This window comes from Dryobates pubescens, chromosome 26, assembly GCF_014839835.1.
Source record: "Dryobates pubescens isolate bDryPub1 chromosome 26, bDryPub1.pri, whole genome shotgun sequence".
NCBI classification, from domain to species: Eukaryota; Metazoa; Chordata; class Aves; order Piciformes; family Picidae; genus Dryobates; species Dryobates pubescens.
In genome coordinates this window covers 6,486,498-6,512,637 of record NC_071637.1, presented here as the reverse complement: position 1 = coordinate 6,512,637, position 26,140 = coordinate 6,486,498, and the positions used below count along the sequence as shown (strand labels likewise).

At 41.8% G+C, this 26,140-nt stretch overlaps 2 protein-coding genes across 2 annotated transcripts in view; one reads left to right on the top strand and one right to left on the bottom strand.

Annotated features, from left to right (window-relative positions):
* SULF2 (sulfatase 2) overlaps nucleotides 1–2,121 on the top strand; it is a 153,462-nt gene extending 151,341 nt beyond the window's left edge. Inside the window, exons 23-24 of the mRNA XM_054173421.1 lie at nucleotides 64–120; nucleotides 1,146–2,121. Of these exons, the coding sequence (XP_054029396.1) occupies nucleotides 64–120; nucleotides 1,146–1,176 (88 nt within the window). The 3' untranslated portion in view covers nucleotides 1,177–2,121. The remainder of the gene's footprint in view (nucleotides 1–63; nucleotides 121–1,145) is intronic.
* Nucleotides 2,122–5,433: 3,312 nt separating this feature from the next.
* Nucleotides 5,434–26,140, bottom strand: part of NCOA3 (nuclear receptor coactivator 3) — an 86,180-nt gene continuing 65,473 nt past the window's right edge. The window contains exons 8-25 of the mRNA XM_054173419.1: nucleotides 24,912–25,086; nucleotides 24,198–24,371; nucleotides 23,187–23,288; nucleotides 21,844–21,984; nucleotides 20,446–20,593; nucleotides 18,940–19,328; nucleotides 17,847–18,724; nucleotides 17,255–17,390; nucleotides 15,990–16,181; nucleotides 15,200–15,439; nucleotides 13,411–13,537; nucleotides 12,797–12,968; nucleotides 11,474–11,770; nucleotides 9,541–9,645; nucleotides 9,009–9,231; nucleotides 8,619–8,793; nucleotides 7,935–8,076; nucleotides 5,434–6,944 (exon numbers count right to left, since the gene is read on the bottom strand). Of these exons, the coding sequence (XP_054029394.1) occupies nucleotides 6,933–6,944; nucleotides 7,935–8,076; nucleotides 8,619–8,793; nucleotides 9,009–9,231; nucleotides 9,541–9,645; nucleotides 11,474–11,770; nucleotides 12,797–12,968; nucleotides 13,411–13,537; nucleotides 15,200–15,439; nucleotides 15,990–16,181; nucleotides 17,255–17,390; nucleotides 17,847–18,724; nucleotides 18,940–19,328; nucleotides 20,446–20,593; nucleotides 21,844–21,984; nucleotides 23,187–23,288; nucleotides 24,198–24,371; nucleotides 24,912–25,086 (3,828 nt within the window). The 3' untranslated portion in view covers nucleotides 5,434–6,932. The remainder of the gene's footprint in view (nucleotides 6,945–7,934; nucleotides 8,077–8,618; nucleotides 8,794–9,008; nucleotides 9,232–9,540; nucleotides 9,646–11,473; nucleotides 11,771–12,796; nucleotides 12,969–13,410; nucleotides 13,538–15,199; nucleotides 15,440–15,989; nucleotides 16,182–17,254; nucleotides 17,391–17,846; nucleotides 18,725–18,939; nucleotides 19,329–20,445; nucleotides 20,594–21,843; nucleotides 21,985–23,186; nucleotides 23,289–24,197; nucleotides 24,372–24,911; nucleotides 25,087–26,140) is intronic.

Genomic DNA, 26,140 nt, shown 5'->3' with positions numbered 1-26,140 from the left:
GCAGTGTTGGTGGTTTTCTTGGTGATGGTTAACTTTTTTCTCCTTTTGCTGCTTGAAAATTAGGCAGTTTCAGCGTCGAAAGTGGCCAGATGTGAAGAGACCATCATCTGCCAAGTCACTGTGAGTCAAGAGCAGTTCACACAGCATTAAGCTTTTCCTTTCTTTCCTTCACTTCTTCTTTTGCATGCAGCACCTTTGACATCATCACCTGCTCGCATGGAATCTTTAAAGGGGAAGTCCTCTAAATTAAGCAAGCAATGAGATACTGCCATCATCATAGACAGGCACTGCTGTACAAAACCTCATGGTAGATGTTTTCTGGTAATCAGGAGCATTATGGTCAAGGCAATTTTAAACTTGAGCAAAGCTGGATGCTCAGGGGACCAAACCAGTTCTGCTTAACTGACAGTAAAAGTTGAGAGACCATTATGTTGGGTTTGTCTAAATTTAAATGTGTAGCAGCTACTGACTTCTCTCTCACCAGCCAGAACGACCAAAACCGAGTGTAATCCCTCAGAGCAGGGAGTGTCATGTATTTGTTTTCCCTTTATCCAAACACAGCCTCCTATGTGGTGAGCAAAAAAAGCTAGAACAGAAAGCAGACTACAGGACAGATCTGCATGTTTTGTTCTGACATTATCCTAAACTCCCCTTTTAAACAGCAGAGCCACTCAGTTCTCAGACTGCCAGAGCACAAAGGTGAGAGAAGGAGTTTAAAGACAGGAAAACTGGTTTCCTTTGCTATGGCAGTTACTGTCTCTGCACCACCCCTTAAACAGAGGGTTGAGACTTCAACTCAGTAAAAATCATAGGGTGTCCTTAAAATTGTGCAGGGAGAAAATACATACAAGTGCCTTAGCAGGCAGAGTCCAGCACTGTCAGCTGGGCCAAGAGGATTTGCTCATTTCAGGGTAGTATTTGACTGGCTTTGGAACAAAAGTGAAGCTAGAACTAATGAGAGAGAAGTCTTGCACTTGCTGAAGCTTCAGGCATAGCTGGACTGGCTCTGTGATGTACCCAGCATGGGTTTTGTACGTGGATCACAGTGTTTCAGTTGTTTTTTCCATGCATGGCACCACTGAAAATATTTCTAACTCCTTCTACCGGAATGTTACACACTGACTCCTGTTTGTTTTCTGTTAAAGAGGACAGCTGTGGGAAGGCTGGGAGGGCTAACCACCCCCAGCCTCTGCACCTCCATGAGGATACAAACTGGCCAGAACTTGAATCCATGTTCAGACTCAATGGAATCCTGTACGACTTCAGAACAAATTCTAACATTAGCCTGGAGGAGCGGACAAACGTTGAGGCTGAAATAGATGATAGAGTGTTTGCACTGGTGAGTGAGTTACATAGATGCTGGGAAGTGCTGTCAGAAATACAGGTCCCTGAAATCCACTATTTTACCTGCTTTCTGCTTTGGATTATACCTCACCTGCTTCACAAGGCATTGTACTTTGAGAAGACACCACTAACAAACACTGTCCAGGAGCTGACAGAAAAGGAGATGCAGCCACATCCCAAAGAGGATTGCCATCCCAGGGGGCAAAGAGTACACAGAGACAGCAGGAGTGAACTTAAAGTATTTTTCAGTTCAGCTGGATCTTCAGATGTCCTGAGAGAAAACTTTATAAAGCCAAGTACAGCTCTGAAGCAAGACTTAAACGTGGATGCTTTCCCCTCAAACTGGGTAAAGGTAATGGTGGAAAAGAACTTCTAAAGAGATTCAGGAACTGAAGTGAGCAGCTTTGAACACCCTCAACACCACGCTACTTCTCAAACGTCCTCTGAGGATACTTTTCAGTTCCACATCTACTTCTCCATCCTCTTGCCACCTCTAGGAAAAGGAGAGAGAATCTTGACTAGCAGGACAGCAAGGTTTTTGGAGGGGTTGTGTAAATATTGCTCAACATACCGTTTGAAAACCAATTCCTTCAGGTTGTGAAGAATTTTGTTAATAAAAGAGTGGAACGCCCACGCCCCCTCTCTCCAAATGCTACTTCATGTCACATAGTCCCTTTCAGAATTTAGCCACTTTTAAAAGTACTGAAAGCTTTCAGTAAATGTACATCTGAACTTTTAATGAAACCAGATTTGTATGAAGTTTGGGGGTTGGGGTTTGTTTTTTTTTTTTAATGTGATACTATTCTATTGTATGTTCCAAACCAAAACAGTTCCTTTCAGAGAGCAGCATTTTTGCTTAGGAGTGTTAACTTTGATTTTCTAAAAAGGCAGCTCCAAGAAAAGTTCCAATACTTGTAGCCAATAAAGAATAATCTCGTTCTGGTCTCCAAAGGAGGAGATGTGCTGAATGACAGTTACTGGTGAAAGGCTTTGAAGGGAAAAGCCATCGTTTCCCTCTGGCAGCACAGCGCGCAGAACCTGTTGGAGTATTTTCATCAATACAGTGTAGCAGGGGCCCTGGTGGTGATACTGGGAATGAGAATTGGTTTTCCTGTCCGTCTAGAACTTGTTTTAAAGGTTAATGTGACAGACTTGACGCCTGTGGCCTTCGCTCTAACTTGCACTTGTAGAAATCCGGTGTACAGATGCGTCACAGAAGTTACTCTGGTGCCCTTCCTGGTTTTGCACATTCAGAAATGCAACTGGAATTACTTCATGAGGGACAGAGATCTCTGGTGTCACACTTGAATACTTGAATTTAAAACCAAGGAGTGGGGGAAAAAAATCAGAAAGCAGCTGTGGGTCTTCTGTTATATGTGCTAGACAGAAAAATTAACTCAAGTGTGACACAGACAAGCTCAAGAGACTGCCCAAAGTTTTCTCGGAAGTTGGTATTTTCAGTTCTGGAAGTATGCTGATAGTATCTGTCTGAACCTAGCCATAGCTGCTGTTTATAACCTGTTACAGATTTCATGGATTATCAGAAACATCTGCTAGGTGGATGAGATCCTGGATCACTGCAGATAAGTTAAAAAAAAAACCCAAAAGGCTGAATTTTAAACTCACCAACAGAAACGTTTTTGCTGTGTCCAGAGAAGAGTGCTGGCTGCCTGCCCATTCGCAGTGAGTACACACAAAGAATGTGGGGTTAGATTTTTTTTTAACAGTTTGCACTTACCTTTCTTTTTGTGTTCCACCTGTGGTTTTGACAAGGTGAGGGTGTGACTGCCAGCATCCTGCGTGGTCACCCACTGCTGCTGTTACATACCAGGCAGAAGCTACAGCAGTTACCGTGTCCCTCGACACAAACTACCGCGCTGGGGGACTTGTGTGTGACAAGCAGCAGTTGGTGTGCTCTGAAAGGTAGGTCATTGCCTGGTTATGGGGAAGGCTACCACCTCCTCTCCTTTCAGCTCTGCTGAAGACCACAATTTAAGGAGAAAACCACAAATTCCACTCGCTGTGAATGCAAGGTTAGTTGCTGAATGGGTCCCCATAGGTGGCAGGTCCAAGTTGTCACTTCTTTAGCTTCTATGGCCAACAAGGAAAAACATCAATCATTTGCTAGAGGTTAGCTCTCCAGCTTGTTTCTGACTTTTCCAGGATACAGTTACCAGCCTTAAAGCATCAGACAGCCAACACACTGTGCCACCAAGGTCTGATTTTAAATAGAAACCTTTATTTACATTATTATTAACATCCAAACACAAAAATCAGAAGAGCAGTAATACCTTACAACCAACTCTTTTTGTTGTTGTTGTTTTTTTCCATATAAATCAGCCCCCATGATTTTTCTGGGTGTGTTTTGTTTATTTTTCTTTTTCTCCTTTTCTTTTCAAAATAAAAGATACAGATATTATTTCAAGCAATACTTAATGTAAACTAAACTTAAATGCAGTTCTCAATACTGTATGCCTTCTCCTGAGAAGTGTCTTTAAAATATTGCTCTCAGAATTACACGGTTCCATACTTGCTGTATCCTTCTGTCATCTGGTAGCCTGCACAGAAAGTCTAAAATAAAAGAAGTGTGTGCTAATTGGTACAACATTCCAACAGTTTTTGTTTTGTGACTGGGGGAAAAAAAACACAAGTGGTCCTGGTTTTCTAAACTTAAAACTTTTAAAAGCACTATTTTAGGCCGAGATTTCCTAGAGGTGATTGAGCAAAATAGGAATTGTATCAAACAAAATGTGGTTTCTGTGATCAAAAGAGAGAACAGAGACAGCAAAACGATGCTGGTTATGCAGCAGTGATCAGAGGTGGCTGTAGCAGCTCATTTGTTCTCTTACTGCTGAAGTGTGTTACACAGGCTGTCTTTCCAAACCGTTCAGGAAAACATGCTGCTGTAGGACCAAAGTAGAATTGGTGGAGAGAGAGAGACAGGCTAAATTTCAAGGATTTTTTCCACCTGATTTCAAGGTCAGTGTTGTTCACTGCAGTAGGTGAGGTTTACAGACTAGGTGTGATATTTAAGGATCAGTGCTGCCAAGAAAAATGCCATTGTAAAAAATGCCCCACTGCCCCCTTCAGTCTGAACTAAAAATCTTTGGATTCAGCAAACAAAAAGTAGATACTGGATAGCATTCTAAACACAGAGAAGAAGCTGATGATCTTTTGTAACAGCACTCAGGTACCAGTTTTACAGAGATGTATAAATAGAATCACTCTTTTTGAAACAAAAGGGCAGGATGTCTAAAGCAAGATACAGTCTAAGAGCTCACCTAATGAAAGTCATCTATGTTTGTAGTTTCCATCAATATAATGAACAACTACAAGATACAAAGATTGTTCTACTCAGGTTTGTTTTAAAAAGCAAGAGATTGGTGCCTGCCTACTTCAGTAGGCAGTACTCAAACAGGTATGGTCTAAGGAATAAAAAAAGTTCCTTGGGCTTTTAAAAGCTTTGCATTAAAAAGACACACACATTGGACTGAAGGTTTCAGACAAAGACTGCCACCTAAGCTAGACACTCAGTGCTAAAGCAGGGTTGCATAATGTAGATCAACTGAATCTACCTTCCCTTTGGAACACAACTGGCCATATGCTAGGGATGAACTTTCTGAGAACAGTTCTAGTTACAATTAGTTCTATCAAAATGGAAGATCACTGAATGTTCTGAACAATAAAACCACCTCTTGCTTACAGCACCAAGAAGCAGCAATCAAGAACACAGATGATTTTTTTGTTTACTCACTTGGGAGAAGTCAGTTTTTCATTACACAGTGAACAAGAGAGGAAAAGCACCACACATCTTAAACATTTCTGGGTCATCCCTTATGGAAGTGTAGAGGTTTGACTCGGTGTAACTGCCTGAAACTGGAGGAACTGCAGGAGGGATCTTAATTTCAAGGAACCAAAATCCTATCAGCAAATAATAGGAATAAGTTTGTAACAAGACTTAAATACTGATGTGAGAGTAACCTGCTTAGAAAATACATTCATTACTATTAGAACAATCCAATGAGGTGCAGACATTTGGTTAAAGTGTGGCTTAATATCCTTAAAAAAAAACAAAAACACAACCTCTGGATGCCATGTAACAACAAATATTTTGCAACAGACAAACTTCTTTGAAGAACACTCAGAGTTCATTAAAATTGACCCAAAAGAAAAAAAAGGACACAATCCAGATTCACCAACTTATAAAGGCAACATATTGCAGAAAGACATGACCATGGTGACAAGTCCTAACATCTTACAACACAGAGCCTTTTCTGTCCAATTGCCTCATGTGAAAAGAAATGTAACAAAGTGCTCACAGGTGGAGAGGAAAGCATTTCACAACTGGTCTCTTATAAAAAGCTGTATGTTACAGATGTAAAAATAAATGAAGTGTTGAAGACCGAAGACGACGAAGACGTGGGCCAAAGTCACCCAGCTTCCAAGTCATTCATTAAACAAAAACCAACCAACCAAAGGAAAAGAAAATACTTCTATTTGGACCTCAACTACTCTTGAGTTTACAGAAATCAAATTTGTTAAATATTCAGCTTCACAAACTCTGCAAAAATGAGTTAGTGACCTACAAAAGTCATAGGTATAATACATTATCTTAAAGATTGTATTTACAGAAGGTATTCACAAGAAGACTGCAAAGTTCTGATTCAGACTGCAGTGCCTTGCCTTGAGTTTTTCTGAAGGGCTTTTCCAAAAGATGAAAGATTATTGCTCTAATTTCCATAGGCAGAAAACATTACAGGATGCAGTCTTTGCAAATCACTCCTAAGAGATTGTTTGAGAAGAAAAACACGTGAGCACACCCTACCTTCATATGAAGTCCTTACCAAAGATATTGCATTAATCCATTATATAGTCTTTTATAAAGTGCACTCAGCTGCACATCAACATGTAAATATTAGTCACAATTGTGTTTAAATAATTTAAATGTATCATCCTCTCCTTTCACCCCTTTGCTTCAATGGGCAGGATTGTGGACTAGTATGTGCCAATTCCATTTGCACTACTACTTTGCGTGGAAAATCCTGACTCTTGGGGGTATGAGATTAAAAGCAGCATTTATATTCAGGAATTCATATAAAAAGAGTCAAGGCTAGGAACTACATTCTCTGTCAGATATTGTTACTAGAGAAATCAGGAATTCTTACCACCATGACTTAGCCAGGCACTTCTGTCTGCCTGTAGTGAAAGGGCTTTGGATAACCACAGGAAATAGATAAGGGGAGAGGAGTCTGCCCATCACACGTCACACTGCCATTGCCAAGTTCAGATCTCTTAGAGGCAGACTGCCAAAAATATTGATGACTTGTTTTGTACAACACAATATACAGTAATACAGAGACTGCTCCTACTGCACTGTGGTTTCGTTGGGGTTTGGGTTGTTGTGGGCTTTGGGGCTTTCTTTTCCCCTCTGAATCAAGCAACTTAGGACATCATGGTGATGAACAGGACAGATCCCTTGTTTCCATCATAAGGCCAGGACTAGGTGCCGTGAGGAATGCGCAGCTTTCCTTGAGTACTAGTGCATGGTTAGCACAGCGCACTCCTGCCTGCAGAGGTGGCTCGAGGTGTCAGCAGTACTTCTGTTAAAGAAAAGGAGGAATCATCAGAGAAAACAGACCCCTTTGCTGGCCACACTGGTCAGTGTACTGCATTCTGAACAGGAAAGTCCTGACAGTCAAATGCCAGGCAGAAGGGTGGCCTTTTACTGCTCTGCTGTCAATCACAGAATCAAGAGAGAGTTGTAGAAAAGAAATGCTGTCCCAGATTTCCTGACCGTGGCACTTGGGAATCTTCACTGTATGACACATGGCTCTGGAAAATCTGGCATTTCACCTTCATTTTTTCCTCTCTATACAAGCTATTTGTTCTATCAAAGACCTCCAATACCTTACTTGTCTCCCTGAAGTCCTGAGATTATTTTGGCTGCTTCCTTAGTTGCTGTATGCAATTTCATGAGGCACTTCCTACTTGAATAAATTCAGCTTATCTCAATGTTGCATTACTCATCCCTTGCTATTTTGTAGAAAGATTACAGCAGAAGCATATTTAAGTGTTTCAACCTTCTGTGCAGTGCCTCTTACTGGCTCTTTTGTCTCTTAAGTAAGAGGCCTTAATTTTCTGTAGTTTCTTGCCATGCATACACAAACTATTCTAAGGCAGTGCCAGGGTAAAAGCAGCAGCTGCCAGAAGGACACTGTTTTACCAGGATCCTTAGTCTCACTCCTGAGGGCTATTACATATAATCTCTTACAACTGCTGAAGATGCTTTTCACAATCTCTGTGTTTTGCTCTCTGGGGTTTCTCCAGGCTCAGAAGTATTAAGCATCCTTTGTGGAGTTTAAGCCTTGATCCTACCTATGATACTTCAAAGTCAACAGCTAATCACAACACACAGCTTGGACTTGATTGAAACATCATCAAAACCAATCTCTTGGGATATACAAATGGTAGGTCAACAGATGTAAATACAAACTGGATAGCTAAGAGGAGGATTGTGCCAGAGGAATGGCTCAAAGCAGATTGTATTTCATGGGAAAGGAGTCAACAGATCTTTTCTGTGTACAGCTTACCTGGTCTGGAGCCATAGGCATCCCTGACATGGGCATGGTGTTGATACTCATCTGTCCAATGTGGCCACTGCTGCCATTCATGTGCATCATGCTGTACGCTGCAGGGTTACCTTGATGGCTGAACTGTTGCTGGGGGAAAGAACTGAAGCACAAAAGGGCAAATAAAATTACCTTCTAAGTTCACACATTGCTTTCTGTGGACCAGCTGTCAACAGGTGAAAGCTAAAACTGTTTTTATCTGTACTTTTTTGTACCTAATACCTGTTCAACACAGAAACAGAAATTTCCCTTTCAAAAGGCATTTTGCATTTTTTGAAACACAGAGGCACATGTGTGTGTATTTCCTCCTCTAGCCTTTTGGGAGGCTTCTGTTAGGGCTGCCCTGGCCAATGCAATACTATCCTGAACTTCTGTATTTGTCTCCAAGTTATTTGTCCACTAGTCGAAGTCTGACTGTTGCTTCCAGCTACAGAGGTCCAACGTGAGTAAAGCGAGCTAAGCATAAGCTACATTCATCAGTCTGTTTCCTAAACCAGGAAAGGTCAAGGACAGTGCAGACACTAGAGATACAGCCTTTTTTCCTCCCTCTAATCCTTCTCCTATTGCCAGCTATTTGAAATAGTTTCCACTTTCAAAAAACTGAAGGATGTTTTTTGAGCCATGGGTTACAATTGAGATGTTTACCTGCTCCTGGCCATGCTTCCTGAGGGCCAGCCCTTCATCTCAGGGGACTGGTACATCGTTGCTGTCTGAGGATGCTGCATCATAGGATTCTGGGAGGGTCCAATCCTTGATGACATCATTGGGTTGGGAGGGCTTGCCACCCTGCTAAAAGCAGGATCAGGTTGTTGGCTCATTCCTTAAGAAGCAAAGGACAGACAAAATACTTCAGTTATCATAACCTGGTACTTTCAGTTTATCTTTTTACAATGATAAGAAGGAAAAAAAACCCAACATCCTTTTTTTGTAGCAGTATTTTTCCATGTTTTCAGAATGACAGGAATTGAGGTGGTTTGGATGAATAATAAATGAAGAAAACCAGACAGAAAACCAAAACCATGTTAGTACCAGTACCGTAATTAGGTGGATAGGGGAACTGCTGTGGAGGAACTTGAGCCATTGGAGGGCCAGTCAAAGCACTATCCATGCTTCCTGAGGCAGTCACATTTGGTGGTGGACTGAAGGCCTGAGGTTGCTGTTGCTGCTGCATCATCATTGCCATCCTCTGTTGTCTAAAATGATGACTTATTAGCTCCCTGTTACGCTGAGCCACCATTTGAGCATTAAGAAAACCTTGCTGCTATCCCCCAAAGAAAAGAAAAATGATATTAGAGAACACTTTCACAAATGAAATCATGGTCAGTTAAAACCACCTACAATCTAACTGTAAGATCCAAGATATCCATCACCAGAACAGAAAGTTATGAAAACACACAGTCAGGACCGAAAAAAAACCATCCCAATGTCAAAGGGTTTCCTTAAGTTCTCATTAGTGCTAAATAAATGAAGGAGTTGATTGGCTAGCATAGCCTACATGGAAAAGGCTATTAGCACACTATGACCCACTGAACAAATTGTATTTGTAAGTGTATTTTAAAATACTTACCTGTGAGCCCACCTGTGGCTGCATAACTGGTCTCATCACTGAGGTATTGCCACTGACTGGGTTTTCCATTTTCATTTCAAGCGACTGACGAGTCTGATTCATGAACTTGGGGTAAAAAACAACAACCATGTTAGCACTATTAGCTTGAAAATACCAGAACTGGCAATCCATCCAAAAAACAGTTGTTCTTTATGGACCTCTTGAATCCATAAAGTGCAGTGGTTAATTTTTGCCTTGTTTGACATAGTGCCTGAAGTACCAAACTATCCAGGATGAAGCAGCTCAAACATACAGAAAGGCAAAGCCTCCAAAAACTTAGCAGCACTAACTGGCTTTACTTCCTTCCTCCCTTGAAATTAGCACTTGAAAGTAACCTGTTTGTTCCAAATAATGTTTTTTGGGCAGAAGGAAACAACCATTGGCTTTACTGAAAATTATCATATTCTGTCTTCATCCCTCCCTCCCTCTCTATCAGAAACCCCCAAAGCCATACATAGTATCATAGTATCAGTCAGGGTTGGAAGGGACCACAAGGATCATCTACTTCCAACCCCCCCCTGCCATGGGCAGGGACACTCCACACTAGATCAGGCTGGCCAGAGCCTCATCCAGCCTGGGCTTAAACACCTCCAGGGATGGGGCCCCAACCACCTCCCTGGACAACCCATTCCAGGGCTTCACCACTCTCATGGTGAAGAACTTCCTCCTCACGTCCAGCCTGAATCTTCCCACCTCCAGCTTCTTTCCATTCCCCCTAGTCCTATCACTACCTGATATCCTGAGAAGTCCCTCCCCAGCCTTCTTGTAGGCCCCCTTCAGATACTGGAAGGTTACAATTAGGTCACCTCAGAGCCTTCTCTTCTCCAGACTGAACAGCCCCAACTCTTTCACTCTGTCCTCATAGGAGAGGTGCTGCAGCCCTCTGATCATCCTTGGGGCCTTTCTCTGGACATGTTCCAGCACCTCCATATCCCTCTTGTAATAGAGGCTCCAGAACTGGATGCAGTACTCCAGGTGGGGTCTCACCAGAGCTGAGTAGAGGGGGAGATCACCTCCCTTGACCTGCTGGCCACACTGCTCTTGATACAGCCCAGGATCTGATTGGCTTTCCGGGCTGCAAGTGCACACTGAGAGCTCATGTTGAGCTTCTCGTCCACCAGCACCCCCAAGTCTCTCTCCTCAGGGCTGCTTTCCAGCCAGTCACTGCCCAAATACAGATATACAGTTCCCTAAGGATTAGATATTGCCCTTTATGCCACACAGCACCATCTTGCTTCTCTGTGAGTTTGATTTGTACATTGGATTTTATATCAGGACTGTATTTTCACAGGGTGGGGGATTCACTACTGAAATCATGCAGCAATTCTCAAAGCAGTGCTTTCAATGCAGCAGTAAAATCTGTTGCTGTATCTACACTCTCACACCTGTAAGAAAAATACCCAGAGTGGCATCAAATCAATAAATGGCAAACAAACCTGGATTTCAATAAGCTAAAATGATTAGCTAAAATAGTGGAGGGGGGGGGGAGGGGGGGAGGGGGAAAGAAGTAACCATTAATTTACAAGAGAAATGTAGCTGCCCATTTAATGGTGTCAGTGAGACTCAGAAAAAAAATACTCAGTCCTTAAATGGATCAAGAGATCATCCAGAGCTACAAGAGTAATGGTTTAAGTAGCAATAATGTTGTGTGCTGCAGGAAGCAATCTAATCTGTAGCTAAGGAGGCTGATGAAGCAAACACACTTGTCTTAAAGGTTCTTTCACTCCTACAGCCATTAGGCACTCGGTGTGAAGAGTACTGTCAATGTCCAAGATCCATCCTTTCAATCACCTGCTGCAGTGTCAGCTTTCACATTCGTAAGGCAGCACAGTTCAGCCTGCACCTCATCCCGCTCCCAAACACACAGAGTGTGGAGGCAGGAGCCCAGGCTTACCTGCTGCCCCTGGAGCCGCTGCTGGAGCTGCATGCGGAGCTGCTTTGGTGTATTGGTGCGAGGTCTCATCATGTTTGCTCTCGGATGCATACTTTGAAGTGGAAAATTGTTCTGTTGGCTCATCTGATTCATCACTGAATTAAAGGATGGCTGTTGTCCCTGGATATTACTAAAACCACCTGGCATTGCTGCCCCTTGCCCTTGATAGGGCTGACCGTATAAAGAAGCCTTCTGGTCAATCATGACTGAAGATTCCTGACCTTGAAATGAATCTTGCTTGGGCTCCAAACCTTGTCCCTTGAACAGACATGAAAGAGTTTTCACTAGCAGTGTATTCCTTGTTGCAGGGATTACTCAAGATACAATAAAGCTAAAGCAGCATACAACAAGCAGTAGTTCCTTGGGCAGAGCATAGCATGGACAGATAACACTTAGTTTTGCCTTCCGAAAAATGAAATAGAAATGTTATTAATATTTTGAAAAAAAGAAAACCAAACCCTTGGGTTTGCTCCACACTGCTTGCACAGGCAGAGCAGTATCATTGCTCAACCCTTCTGCACTTTTAAACTGCTCTTTCCACAAGTGACAGTAGGATTTTGTAGCACTTAGCAAGTTCCAAAATATTTAGAGACTTCATAACCTATTTGCTGGCCATGCAAATTCAAGGTGAATTGGCAGAGATCACAGAACCACCAAGGCTGGAAGAGAGCTCAGAGATCATCGAGTCCAACCTCTCACCACAGACCTCATGGCTAGACCATGGCACCAAGTGTCACGTCCAATCCCCTCCTGAACACCTCCAGGGATGGTGACTCCACCACCTCCCTGGGCAGCCATTCCAATGGCTAACGACTCTCAGTGAAGAACTTTCTCCTCACCTCAAGCCTAAACTTCCCCTGGTGCAGCTTGAGACTGTATCCTCTTGTTAGATGTAAGTGTCCTACTCACTAACACGTCACTGCTAGTTAAATATTTCACAACCCATGCTCAGCTGACAATAGTTTACTAAAGAAACTCACCACAATTTTCTGTTCACTGAATCATAAAGATTTATACCCAACATAACCCCCTATGTAGCAAGCCATAATCCAATAAGCTTAGGTAAGAAGATACCATTTTATGTTTTCATAATGCACAAGAAAATTAATCAATACTGAGCTTCTCCCATGGAAATCACCACTCAATGCAGATGCTTCCAAAGGCAGATTTAGGAAAATGAAGTCAAGAAAATGAGGAGGCAGGGGGAAGTAAGGAGGCCCTCTTCACTTTCTTTTCAACAGAGCAATGAAGGGGTTTGGAAAATAAACAGCCAAAATCTCTTACTTGGTTCACAAGGTCAGGAATTCCCAATGCTCTGTCGATTTCTTCCAAACTTGTGACATCTGTGTTACTCAGCAATGTGTGCAGCTGATCCAAAAGTGCCCTTTCATCATTCTGGCCTTCCATATTTGGTGCTGGACATAAGAGGTCATCCAAGGAGTTTCTAACTAATTGCCTATAAATACAAAACCATTTTGACCATTATGGACTGTAAAGGCATTTACACCATTTTTGTCTAATGTGTTAACCTGGAGGTGATTAATTACTGTAATTACCCACAAGACCAAGTTCTTAATTCTTACTTCAAATTCCAAATGTAGGTCCTAATATGTCCAACCAACTGCCATATGTCCTTGAACACACAAATTCTGTCCTCTCTTGGCTTCTGCATGTGCTACAGAGACATTAATGCCAATTTTCACAAATGGATTGGTTTTGTTGGCAATGCTTTTTGTGGAGCTGGGTTATAAGACACCCAGTGTCACAGCAGCAGTGGAAATGGAAATAGATAGAGTCCAATCTGCTACTCTCACTGCATAGAATACATTCATTTTTGTCCAGGTCTTAAATTCTTTTGACAAACAGTGAACTTTTCTTAAAGCCTTGCCCGGTTCTACCTGGTTTGGGAACCCCGTGATGCTTGCTCCATGGACAGCATGTTGTCAGGCCAGGATCCTGGTTGGTTAGATGGACCTGGCTGGCCATAGGGATTCCCTCCCATGCCAATGTTTATCTCATTTGGCCCTGCAAGGTAAAACATTTGTGTGTTTTTAACAACAAAAAGGTGTGATCTTGCTCTCCAGTGTTCACACAAAGCAAACTGTCAATCAGCTTCACAAGCTTTCCATTAGCATGTTTTTAAGCATATGCGCAAGCTCACATTCATGATCATTTCAGAACTACAACTGACCATAGATTTAAATATGACAGTGCCACCATGTTAGAATAGAATAGAATCACAGAATCACCAAGGTTGGAGGAGACCTCAAAGATCATCAAGTCCAACCTCTCACCACAGCCCTCATGACTAAACCATGGCACCAAGTGCCACGTCCAATCCCCTCTTGAGCACCTCCAGGGACGGTGACTTCACCACCTCCCTGGGCAGTCCATTCCAGTGGCTAATGACTCTCTCAGTGAAGAACTTTCTCCTCACCTTGAGCCTAAACTTCCCCTGATGCAGCTTGAGACTGTGTCCTCTTAGAATAGAATTAGAATAAGACAGAATAAAACAGGTTGGAAAAGACCTTTGAGCCCAACCTATCATCCAACACCATCTAATCAACTAAACCATGGCACCAAGCACCCCATCCAGTCTCTTCCTAAACCCTTCCAGTGATGGTGACTCTAACCCTTAAGCCCCAAAAAACCAGAAACTTCACAGATACAATGTTTGGCATTTTAAATTCCAAACCAGGGTGAAAAATCAAAAGAAACAGGAGGTACATAACATTTTTTTCTTTGGGAGTACAGCCTTCCTTTTACCTATTCAGATACAGCACTACACAGGAGAGTCTCTGTCATCCCATCACTTCCCAGTATTTGCTGGCATCACCTAACGATGATGATGATGATTTCTAGGAAGGTAAGCTGGGCAATTCTGACTTGACTGCACAAATTTCTCCCTGATTTAGCCTTATATCCGCATGCCACATGCCAGACAGTAGTGTAAGAGAACTGGTAACAGCCTTGCAAACCTTCCAGGATCCAAAAGGGGATAAGGAATGCCACAGCCTATTTTGGCCCTTACTGGGCACACATTAGCACATTAGACATGACAGTTTCAGCCATAGGCTAAACCTTTCCAAGAGACAGAACAGAGAAAAACCACTGGCTTTAGGAATTTTCATATTTTAAACATGCAGCTTGTTTCCTTCCATGCACACAACAAATGCTTAAAAGAGAACCTGCAGTTGCAATATGTTTTGATATGAAATTGCAATACTCCATGCAAGAATTTTTAAATACTTCAGAAAAAGCTTTTAAAAAAACAAAAACAAACCCTTGTTGCCAAGAAGTCAGCAACTTAAATCATCCCTATCAAGTGCAATTAATAAGGTAATTAGAATGCTAGAATCTTCAAATGCAATCACAGATGGCATTTAGTTTTCCTGGGATTTAGCAGAGAACTGCTGCACTAAAGTACACAGAAATTTCCCCCCAAAAACCTGAGGATTTAGCATGAATTATCTGTGGATGAAAGACACAGGTACCACCAGAAGAAAACAAAAAGAGCAATCAAGAAGTCATCAAATCTTCCAGAACAGTAACAACAGTCTTTACCTCTAAAAGCCTTTGGATGCAAAGCTAGTTTTCTATCACGACTAGAGAGATTCCAATGGTGAACATTTACAAAGAAACTGGTGAGATGGTGCTAAGCAGGAGAAGCAGCAGCAAAGAACTTACTCATGTGAATCATTTGCTGTTGCAGCATTGGTCGTGTCCCTGGCAGGCTGTTGGAGCGAACAGGCAGCCCAGGCACAGAGCCACCCACCGTGGGTCTGGGAAGGGATGTGCTGAACTCTGCTCCTGGCCTCAGCATCGAAGAGGAATTTGTCTGTTCCAACCTGTTCACCTTGGAGTTTGACAAACCCCAGTCTGCTGACTGATGCTGATTCATTGCTACATTTCTGTTGGGAGCACTAGCTATAATAAAGAGCAGAAAAGAGAACACATTACATATTTTGTGTTTAAGGCTATTTTTGTTTTACCGCCGAGGACACCTGCCGATGATGGAGCAGTTCACTGAACTCCCACAAAAGCATCTAAAGCTTACCATGCCACGTTCTGAATCACCAAACAGCTACATTAATCTAAAGATATTTTAAAATATTAACAACAGACTGCCATCATGACCTGTTCTTGTTGCTTGTAACAAAACCCAGGTTAAAGTCAAAACAGTCACGTAACTTCTGAACAAAAGCACTGGCAGTAATACTCAGATAACCATGGAATCAGTAAGATTGGACAAGATCTCTGAGATCATCAAATCCAACCTGTCACCCAATACCTCATGACTAACTAAACCACAGCTTATTGTTACAGCTAGGGGTAATAATTAAGAAGCATTTATATGCTGATGGCAGATACTTCAAAGTTTCTTTCTCACCAAAATTCATGTTATAATCTTGCAAGCTTTTTTACATAAAAGCTTTTTTCCTTTAAAGTGAAATCTATTTGTACACAATCAACAAACCCAGATTGGCTCCAAAATTTTCCTGGTTTTCCATCATTCTTGGACTTCCACCCATCAAGTTTTGCTTCTGTAACATGGAGAACGTGTTGACATTCCTCGCTGGAGCACTCGAGCCCATAGGGCTGTCTAAAGACATGGCTCTGCTGAAAGGTGGGCGAGTAGTCTGCATGGACTGGGGACTCCTCATGCCTGCTAAAAAAATTAAGAGATGCAAGAAACTGTGCATTTGAAATGGAAAGCACCAGGAATGACTTAAACAAGTAAATCTGATCTATTTATGGGAAGATACATTTGACCTTATACAAGCTAGGAATAGTTATTTTGCTTACATTCTCGCTACACAAATGACATTTTGAGTACACAGTTAGGACCTTTAACAAGAAAAACCAAATGCAGTTCCCTCTGGCCCCAGACATAAAGAAGTTCATTTTCATGTAAGCTCTGTCATCAACCATGTTTTTAAGATTGTGAAAAACACCAATGTTACAGACTCCATGCTACAGGACTGCCCAGTCTTTGGGTACTGTGACATGGAGATAGAAACATGTCAAATGATTCTGTGTGGAAGAGGCTGAAACTAGATGCAGTGTGCTCCTAAGCACACTGTACTATCTGGACTGATTAACCCAGAAATCACTGTGCTCCACAGCCAGCAGTGTCAGTGGCTTGACCTGTTCTTGTACCTGGTTTTGCATTTATCATTACCCATGTTTCACCTCATTAGGTTACCTCAGCAATCTACTGCTCTCTATAACCAAGACAGAACAAATATTGTAGAAGGAAGTGACAATGCAATGATGCTGGTCTGTTAGCAAGGTCTGCTCAGCTTCCTACTAAGGAAGGGCATTACTTTCAATGTCAAGGACCAGCGCTGGTTAGCATTTGCAGGCCACAGGTAAGTGGGAAATCAAAAGCTTACCACCAAACCTGTAGCTGTTTGTAAGGAACAAAAATTCTCCATTTTAGTTGACAAGTCACAAAACATTTTTCCTGCTGTTTCTGAGAAATCATTAGACAAACCCAGAAGAAACCACAGAATCAGGAACTGAAGTTAGCTTTATTCATTGTGTGTAGAGTAGATGAGTGCTGTCAGAACAGCTAATACTGTACATAATATGAAAGCTTAATTGCATATTTTGCATTTGCCCTTGAAGATATAGGAGATCAACAGCATTCTCTGAGGATCTGAGGATGCATTATGTTTACAACATGTATGAAAAAAAACTAATTTTAAACCCAAAGAGATATTAGATGCAATTCCTTACCCAATAGGGCATTGCCTTGGAATAATGCTTGCTTTGTCCCAAGGTTGTTTCCATTTGCAGACATAGCATTATTGTAGAACTCTGAACTAGTCAGATCACCTAGAATTGCATCCAAATTATCCAAGTCACCACTCATCTGAAACAGACACAGTAAAATACCAAGGTTATTCACCATCATATGGTTATCCTTCAGCTTTTCTTTAGCTCCTTGCTAATCTTGAAGGATGTAAATGGGAGATAAAGGTTTTAGTCCACTAACAGTACTTGAGCTATCTCTCCATTTCCAAAGAACTTCAGATATGATTTAACTACATTTTCCTAAGAGTGTTTTAGCTGGCTTTAGGAGAAACTGGAAGGACACATAAATAAACAAAACAAAAAGCACCTTTGAATATAAACATTTCAGTCACCACAAATTGCAAAGAGGAAAATACTAACGAGGGCAAACAGCTCTCATCAAGCATGGGTACCCTTTGCACAGCACGCTCTGAAATGTTTACACACACACACTAAACAAGATTTCTGTATTTGGCCACTCTGCAACAAGAAAACCCTGGTGTGTTCAGTACCACCAGGTTTTGTTATACCATACCTCCTCTGCTGGTTCTGTCTTTATTTTCATCGCTTTTTCATGACTAGTAGGAATGGTAGAACTAGTGCACTGTCCCATCTTAGTATCTGTATTTTCTACTTTAGGCTTCAACTCTTTGGAAAGTGGGTCCTTCACATCATCCTTGTCTAACAGGTATCTTAGCAAAGCATTGTTTTCCTTCTTCTTTGGGCTCAGTTGTTCCTGTTTGACAGGCCCTTCTCCACAGGGGGCTGGATTGCTAGCATCATGGTAAGTGTCTTTACCAGTAGCTTCAGCTGTGATCTTGGCTACCTCTGCAGGAGAATTGCCATTCTGCAACAATTTATGTAAAATCCTGTGCTTCTCTTGCAGGAGTGACCCGTGCATGTTTGAGGAAGAAGATACACCTCCAGATGTTGATGAGGAAACTCCTGAAGGACTGGTAACACTGGTAGAAGATTCTTTACAGCTGGAGTCTAAAGGCGAATTTGATGCTGTAGAATGTCCTCTTTCATCTGAGGAGCATGTGAGTAGCTGAAGAAGTTTCTTATGCCCTTTGCTTTCAGATGGTCCCCTCTGACTTTCAGATGCCTCTAAATTTCCCTCTTTACTATCTTTTTCACTAAGGAGATCCCTGCTGTTTGACTGGCAGATGGAACTTTCCACTTGATTTTGTTCACAGTACAAACCAGACGGGCTTTTGGAGTCCTGGGTACTCGTTTTACTTTGCTGACCCATGCTCATGTTTGGTGAATTATCCAATTTTGGACCCGGTGAAGAAAGTGTTGATAAAAGGGAAGTTCCAACACCCTCACTAATGGCTTGAAGAGCACTGAGAGAACTGCTAGAGAAAGTGCTGTTGCCAGTGTTGCTAGCTGATCCCATTGGAGAGTGCATACCTGTAACGTGACAGAGATCAAAATAAGGCTGCAGTACTGCCCGGGTCTTCTTTTCCTTTGGATTATGTATGGCTGCCACATAGATTTCATGTCATTTACCATGGAGTCAGGTGTACTACATTTAATGCATACAAGGTCATACAGAACTGTGAAAAAGGATGACAGATCAAATTGACATTGAAGAGAGGCAAGGTAACAAAGCAAAGCTCAAATACCTGTGACTGGAGAAAACTGGTGCGAATTCATTTTTGGACTCCCTCGATTCCTAGGGGATATCATCAGATTCTGTTGGTTGGAAGATAAACCAGGACTACCATGTGGTGGGCTACTTATATTTAAGCCATAACTGTTGTTCTGATAAGCAGAGGACTGCATTCCAGGGCCGGAGTTCACTGGTGCCATATTACCAGGGCCTCCATATCGAGTGCTGCTGAGCTGACCCACTGCACTGGGATCTCCCATGCCATAGTTCCTGTTCTGCATAGGCATGCCTTGACCAGGTGACATGTTCATAAGACCACCAACAGAATTTGTGTTTCCAGCCACAGGTGTTCTGATGTTTTGCCCAACTGAATTCGGATTTGGCCGATATCCATTTTGCTCTCTGCAAGTTCAACAACATCCCCAGAAACCCCAAGAAAGCACATTAAAACCTTGCTTGGAATGAAGCACTACAGAGACAATCACATTATTTAATAACTCCCCAAACATTTTTTTTCAAAAGAGCAGTTCCACAAAAGCAGAACTAAGCCACTTCTTCATTACAGACATGCCTAGTCCTTTAGGTGATTTGAGTCACAAGTACACACAGTGTCACCCCTTCAAAGGGCTTTCAGCAGCAGTCATTAGTCAGATTATCAGTTTAAACATCTTCCTTCTCTTACTCCCTTCCTGAGTCAATGCATGACACCATTCTACTGTGCACACTAATGACACCCTGAACAATCTCAGCTACTCATTTTTCAGCATCTGGAGGCACTTTAATGTCAGAAGCAGACAGATTCCCTCCAGAGTGGCATTTCAATTATTATTCCAATCAACAAGAACAGGTCACAGGAAATGCTATTTAAGCTACATTTAACTCAGAGTCATCGATGATGCATCTGAGGGGGTTTTGTTGTCTTTTTAATTGGTCTGCAATAAAAAGAGAGTGTGATAAAGCATGTAACTGAGCATTTCTATTTTCAGTGTTTCATCATTGTAAATGTTAACCCAAAAGAATTACAAATACATAATGCAGGCTCCATGCATGCACTGAGGAAAAGCCTCTGTTTTGGCTGTGACTGTCCTTCCTTCACAGTTAAGTTGGGAGTGTCAGCATTGGGTTGACACATGGATTTGTATGCTGTGTAACTCTGCTTCCCAAGCTATTCCCCCTCCACTTAAGTTTCAATCAGATAAAATCTTTCAGTATACTATTTTTGTCTGGTATCTTCAAGGTCAGATATCTTTTTGAAAGCTATGACACTTAGAAGACAGACAGACATCCACGTGAACATAAGGGAAAACTTTTCTACTTTGAGGGTGACAAAACCCTGGAACAGGCTGCCCAGAGAGGTCGTGGAGTCTCCTTCTCCAGAGACATTCAAACCCCATCTGGATGCGTTCCTGTGTGACCTACCCTAGCTGATCGTGCTCTGGCAGGGGGGCTTAGCCTAGATGATCTTTCAAGGTCCCTTCCAAGCCCTAGCACTCTGTGGTTCTGTGATCACTGATTTTACCTTTGAAGAAAGTGGGTAGAGACAAATCCGTGGCGGTCATTAGTCACAGGATTGCGGAAGAGTTTGCTCTTTGTTTGCGCCGTCACTATGGTACCGTCCGCTAAGGAAAACCTATACAGCGGTGTTTCAGCGTGCCCTTGTGTATAAGCTGCAAAAGAAATACACAAATACAGGTCATGCTTTTAAAAAAATAAATAAATTCACATGCACTCTACAGATTTTGAACACAATAACCCTCATTTGCTGAAGATGGTGGTGGGGGTTGTTTGTTTAAGTCACATCCAAGACAGATATTCAGAGCGAGGATGTTGGGGGTTGGACTAGATGATCTTTCGAGGTCCCTTCCAACCCCTAAAATTCTGTGATTCTGTGAAATAGTCCACATTTTCTCCTCATTTAATAGAGGGAAGGTAAAAATCCAACCAGATTGCTTTGTTTCTGCAGTATGTTGTGCTCGCCATGCACAGCTGGCAAAACTCACAGACTTTCAAGTAGGTTAGTCGGTTTCCGTGGCTTCTCCTTGAGAGGAATCATCACTTAAATATTGATGGCACTAAAATACACAGGTAATTAATATGGAATAGAAGTGAAACTGGGAAGCCTACAGGTGAGGTGGTTTTAAGTTTAAAGTTTTATTTCAATGGGAAAAAAAATTAATGTGAAAATCATCACGCTTAATCTGAGCTCCACACCTTTTGTTAATCATATCAGTTAAGTCAAAGAGCTTCCAATGGAACTGCAACTCTACATTCTGCCAGTGTAAATCTCCCTTTATTTAACGCCCCTTCTACTGGAATTACTTTGTAAATCCTTCAATAAGGCTAGAGTGCAGAAAACCTAGATAGAAAATGTCATCTTTCTTACTGAAGACAGTGGCTGTACTTCACTTTATCTATCAAGGTTATCAAATTAGCATTACAAAACACTTAACACTGGAAGTATTTTTAACCTTTGTGTCCTGAGTGAAAAATAGGCATCAGCACAACTGTTACCACTTTTAGAGAGCTATCCTTTAACAAAATAAAGGATGAACTCTAATTAAAGTCAATCTAATGTTAAACAAAAATAACAAGCTAGTGATAGCTGAGGATTACATGTTATTACAGAATTATAGCTGTCACTGTCATTGGTACAGCTACCTGTGGAAAACCAGCTTCCTTCAGGCTCCCAGACCATGCATCTGGTATTTTCCATGAAAATTGTCAAAACAAACACATCAGAAAACCAAAATAATTCCATCAGAATTCCTCTTGAGAAAGAGGTCATTCTCCTTAACCTTGTAAATCACTGGCAGCAGTTAACACTAACAGAAAACATGGGGAAAAAAGGACGTGGGCAGAATTCAGCATTTGTGGGTTTCACTGGGACAAGCAGTAGACCACTCAAAGAGATTTTTACCTTCATGATAGTGGCGTTTGTTTGACCAGGACTGTCCATCATTGTGGCATAAGAACCTCTGGATACACCGACGAATTATATCCTCAAAGCCAGGTCTCATGGAAGACCTCAGTGAGTTTGTGTCAATGTTGACTAGTTTGCCTGTAACAGGAATGAAAAACCAGAAGTTAGAAGTTTTATAACTCTGCCAGTCCTTTTGCATAAATATGGTACATTTCAAAAGCCTCCAATATCACCCTTTTAATTGTTCTGCCCCAACATCAAATTGTGAGTGCAGAAGTTATGAATTATCTGCCATATAGGAACATGATGCTGCTTGTTAAAACATGAACATACAAAGGGATCCCCCTCTCAATTTAAGAAGGACATGTCAAGAGAAGGGCAACGAGGCTGGGGAGAGGCCTCGAGCACAGCCCTATGAGGACAGGCTGAGGGAGCTGGGATTGTTTAGCCTGGAGAAGAGGAAGCTCAGGGGAGACCTTATTGCTCTCTACAACTACCTGAAGGGTGGTTGTAGCCAGGAGAGGGTTGGTCTCTTCTCCCAGGCAGCCAGTACCAGAACAAGAGGACACAGTCTCAAGCTGCACCAGGGGAAGTTTAGGCTTAAGGTGAGGAGAAGGTTCTTCACAGAGAGAGTTTTTAGCCATTGGAATGGGCTGCCCAGGGAGGTGGTGGGGTCACCGTCCCTGGAGGTGTCCAAGAGGGGATTGGATGAGGCACTTGGTGCCATGGTCTAGTAGTCATGAGATCTTGGGTGACAGGTTGGACTTGATGATCTTTGAGGTCTTTTCCAACCTTGTTGTTGCTATGATTCTATGATTTAGATAACTGAGTAAGAGGAAATTAAGCACCCACAGGCTAATGCCAGAGCTTCAGAAATACTAACCAACTACATCCACAAATGAGCATCATGAACCCTAAGTGGCATCTAAAAAAGCCCCATATAAGCATTTCAATATTAACAGTATAAAGCACTTCAAACATTAGCTCCTGTACTGCATGAAAACACAGGCATTCTGAAGGACTTTCATTAGCTTCAGTTATGACTTAAAGTATTTCTTATGTGTAAAAGAAAGCACAATGACAACCACTTGAAATGCTGCCAGGTTAAAAAGCAAGTAATGCTTTCCACCAAGCTGCCAAACAACAGCCTACTCATGTGGACAGAAAATGTGACACTATACCCCGCTGCCAACAACAGTATACGGCAAAAACCAGTTGGGAATTCCCAGTACGAATTCTGCTAGTCACTACAGATACACAATTCATTCACTTACTTGATGTATTTAAAAGAAGAGCACTAAGACAAAAAGGATACTTTCCATCTTGGGTACATTTCTCACCTGAAAGATCATGCCTTGTAATAAAGCTCTCTGGATTTGTTGGAAATACCCTTTCCGCAGTTGTGATCCGACGTGCCACACAGATCATACAGGACTGCAAATCTGTGTTTGAAACAAAACCCCAAACCCAACTAATTTATCTTCTTTCATTTCACTCCTGGTTTATTCCAAGAAAGCACATAACAAAATAGCTGAAGATCTTTCTTTGTTAAAATGCAAGTTAGAAAACAATAAAGGGATTTTGTATTTTGTCCAGTACCTTGGGGTACTGGTTGACAATAGGCTGAACATGAGTCAGCAGTGTGCCCAGGCGGCCAAGAAGGCCAATGGCATCCTGGCCTGGATCAGGAAGTGTGGCCAGCAGGAGCAGGGACATCATTCTCCCCCTGTACTCAGCACTGGTTAGGCCACACCTTGAGTACTGTGTCTATTTCTGGGCCCCTCGGTTTAGGAAAGATGTTGACTTGCTGGAACATGTACAGAGAAGGGCAACAAAGCTGGGGAGGGGTTTGGAGCACAGCCCTGTGAGGAGAGGCTGAGGGAGCTGGGGTTGCTTAGCCTGGAGAAGAGGAGGCTCTCTACAACTACCTGAAGGGAGGTTGTAGACAGGCAGGGGCAACCAGCACCAGAACAAGAGGACACAGTCTCAAGCTGCACCAGGGGAGGTTTAGACTGGATGTTAGGAAGAAATTCTTCATAGAGAGATTGGCCACTGGAATGGGTTGCCCGGGGAGGTGGTGGAGTCACCATCACTGGAGGTATTTAGGAGAAGACTTGATGGAGTGCTTGGTGCCATGGTTTAGTTGATTAGATGGTGTCGGATGATGGGTTGGATGTGATGATCTCAAAGGTCTCTTCCAACCTGGTTTATTCTATTCTATTTTATTCTATTCCTTACTTACTTACAAACGGATTGCAGAAGCTACAGGCTTCCTAACATAAACTAAATGCCAAAAAGCTTTACTCAAGAGATTTCTTTTGTGCAGAAAATAATTCCACAATGTTTCTTACCTTCCCCTTCTTCCATCATGGCTCTTGGCTGAGATAAAGCAAAACACTGCATTGTTTCATATCTTTGACTGCCCACATCTTCCAAAAGCTCATGAGAGGTTTTCACCATTATCCGGCAATTGAATGTATGACTCTTCTGCCTCGGTGTCTCATTGCTCCAAGCAACTCCATTAACTTAAAAGAACACAGGAAGAATTAATAAAACACTTCAGATAAACCAAATCCTTCTTAATGTAGATACTTTGTTCCTAGATTAGAGTGACTGAGGAATCTTTTAAAGTCCTTTCTCAATATGGCATCAGTTTCACACCATAGTATAAAAGAGTGGCATTGAGAAGCAAGTGAAAAAATCCTCTTTCCCTTATTTTCAGTCACTTGCAGGAAAGCTGAGCAATCATTCACATGTTTAAAAGACAAGCAGTTTCCTTAGCTAGTCTTGAGGCTTTAAGGAACGTGCTCCTTTGGCATCCTTGCTTTAAATTACAGGTAAACAAACAGCAAAGGCCAAAGCACCATGTGAATTTCCAGCACATTTCTTTCTGGTGGTGTGCTTTAGTAGGACTACAGTAAAAATTTCCAAGATTAACATCTTCTCATAGTCAAATGTGATTTCTGTAAGTAATTTGTTTTTAAACAAGTGGCTTTTTCTCCTCTGATTGTTTTCAGCTAGGCCAGTAACAGTGTAGTAGTTACTTCAAGAGCAACTCTTATTACCTGAAGATTTAGGTAAGTTTTTAAGGAAGTCCTTCCGGTCCTCTTCATGCAAGATGCCATAGACACTTGTATTAACCAGATCTTCTTGTTTATATTGCAGATACTGTGTGACATTCTCTGACACAAATACTATGTTCCCATCTCGATTTACAACAAACAGGAAACCGTCCAATGCCTAAATATTAACATGACAACACATCACGTAAGGCATCACCTGGAGAGGGCCTTTTCGTAAGGGTGTCTAGCAATAGGACATGGGGGAATGGATTTAGCTGAAGGAGAGTAGGTTTAGACTGGGTCTTAGGAAAAAGTTCTTCAGCAGAAAGGCAGTGAGACTCTGGAACAGGCTGCCCAGGGAGGTTGTGGATGCCTCCCCCTGGGAGTGCGTTCAAGGCCAGGTTGGATGAGGCCTTGATCAGCTGTGTCTAGCTGGGAAGCCTCCCTGCCCATGGAAGGGAAGTTGGAGTAAATGATCTCTAAGATCCCTTCCAACCTAAGCTATTCTCTGATTCTAATTCTGACCATAATTTCTTTTCAAAGCTATATGGGTGATAAATGTCAAGTTACAATACACACATTGCTTGGCAAGGGTAGAGCTAAAGCTTTAAATTTTTCTCTGTGGAACACTGTGTCTAGTAAGGACTGATTTCAATATTAAAAATTAATCTGCCCATTTGTTATTCCCCTGAGCTCTTTCCCAGTGATAACCAGGCTTCTTGTTTCATTCTTGCTTTATTTGAACACAAGATAATGAATTAGCAACATTATTTCAATAGCTGTCAAATTGAACAAGCAGAAACTCAATGGAAACAAATATTAAGACAAGTACAGGAAGACATTTCAAACAGCAAGTGGTAAGAGCAGAGGGTCTACCCATATCTTAAAATCCTGTATTTTCTGAACTGAAAGGAAAAACAATAAATATTACAAAAATCAGTATCTATGTCAAACAATTAAATTTCAAAAGTGCTTTTTAATGGACCTGGAAATATGGGATTGGTTTTCCAGGCATAAAGAAAGAGGATCTGCTATGTATTATTTCTTTACCATTATTCTTAAGCTATTCTACTTGATGACATTTGTTTTAAATGCTTCACAATTTAGAATCACAAACTCCCATACAGAGCACAAAGCTCTAGCCTTGAAAAAATCCTCAGCTATTTATTTTAATGCCTATCTCCTAGGGATAAAAATAATCAAACTATTCCTCATATTGTTAATCACTGCTT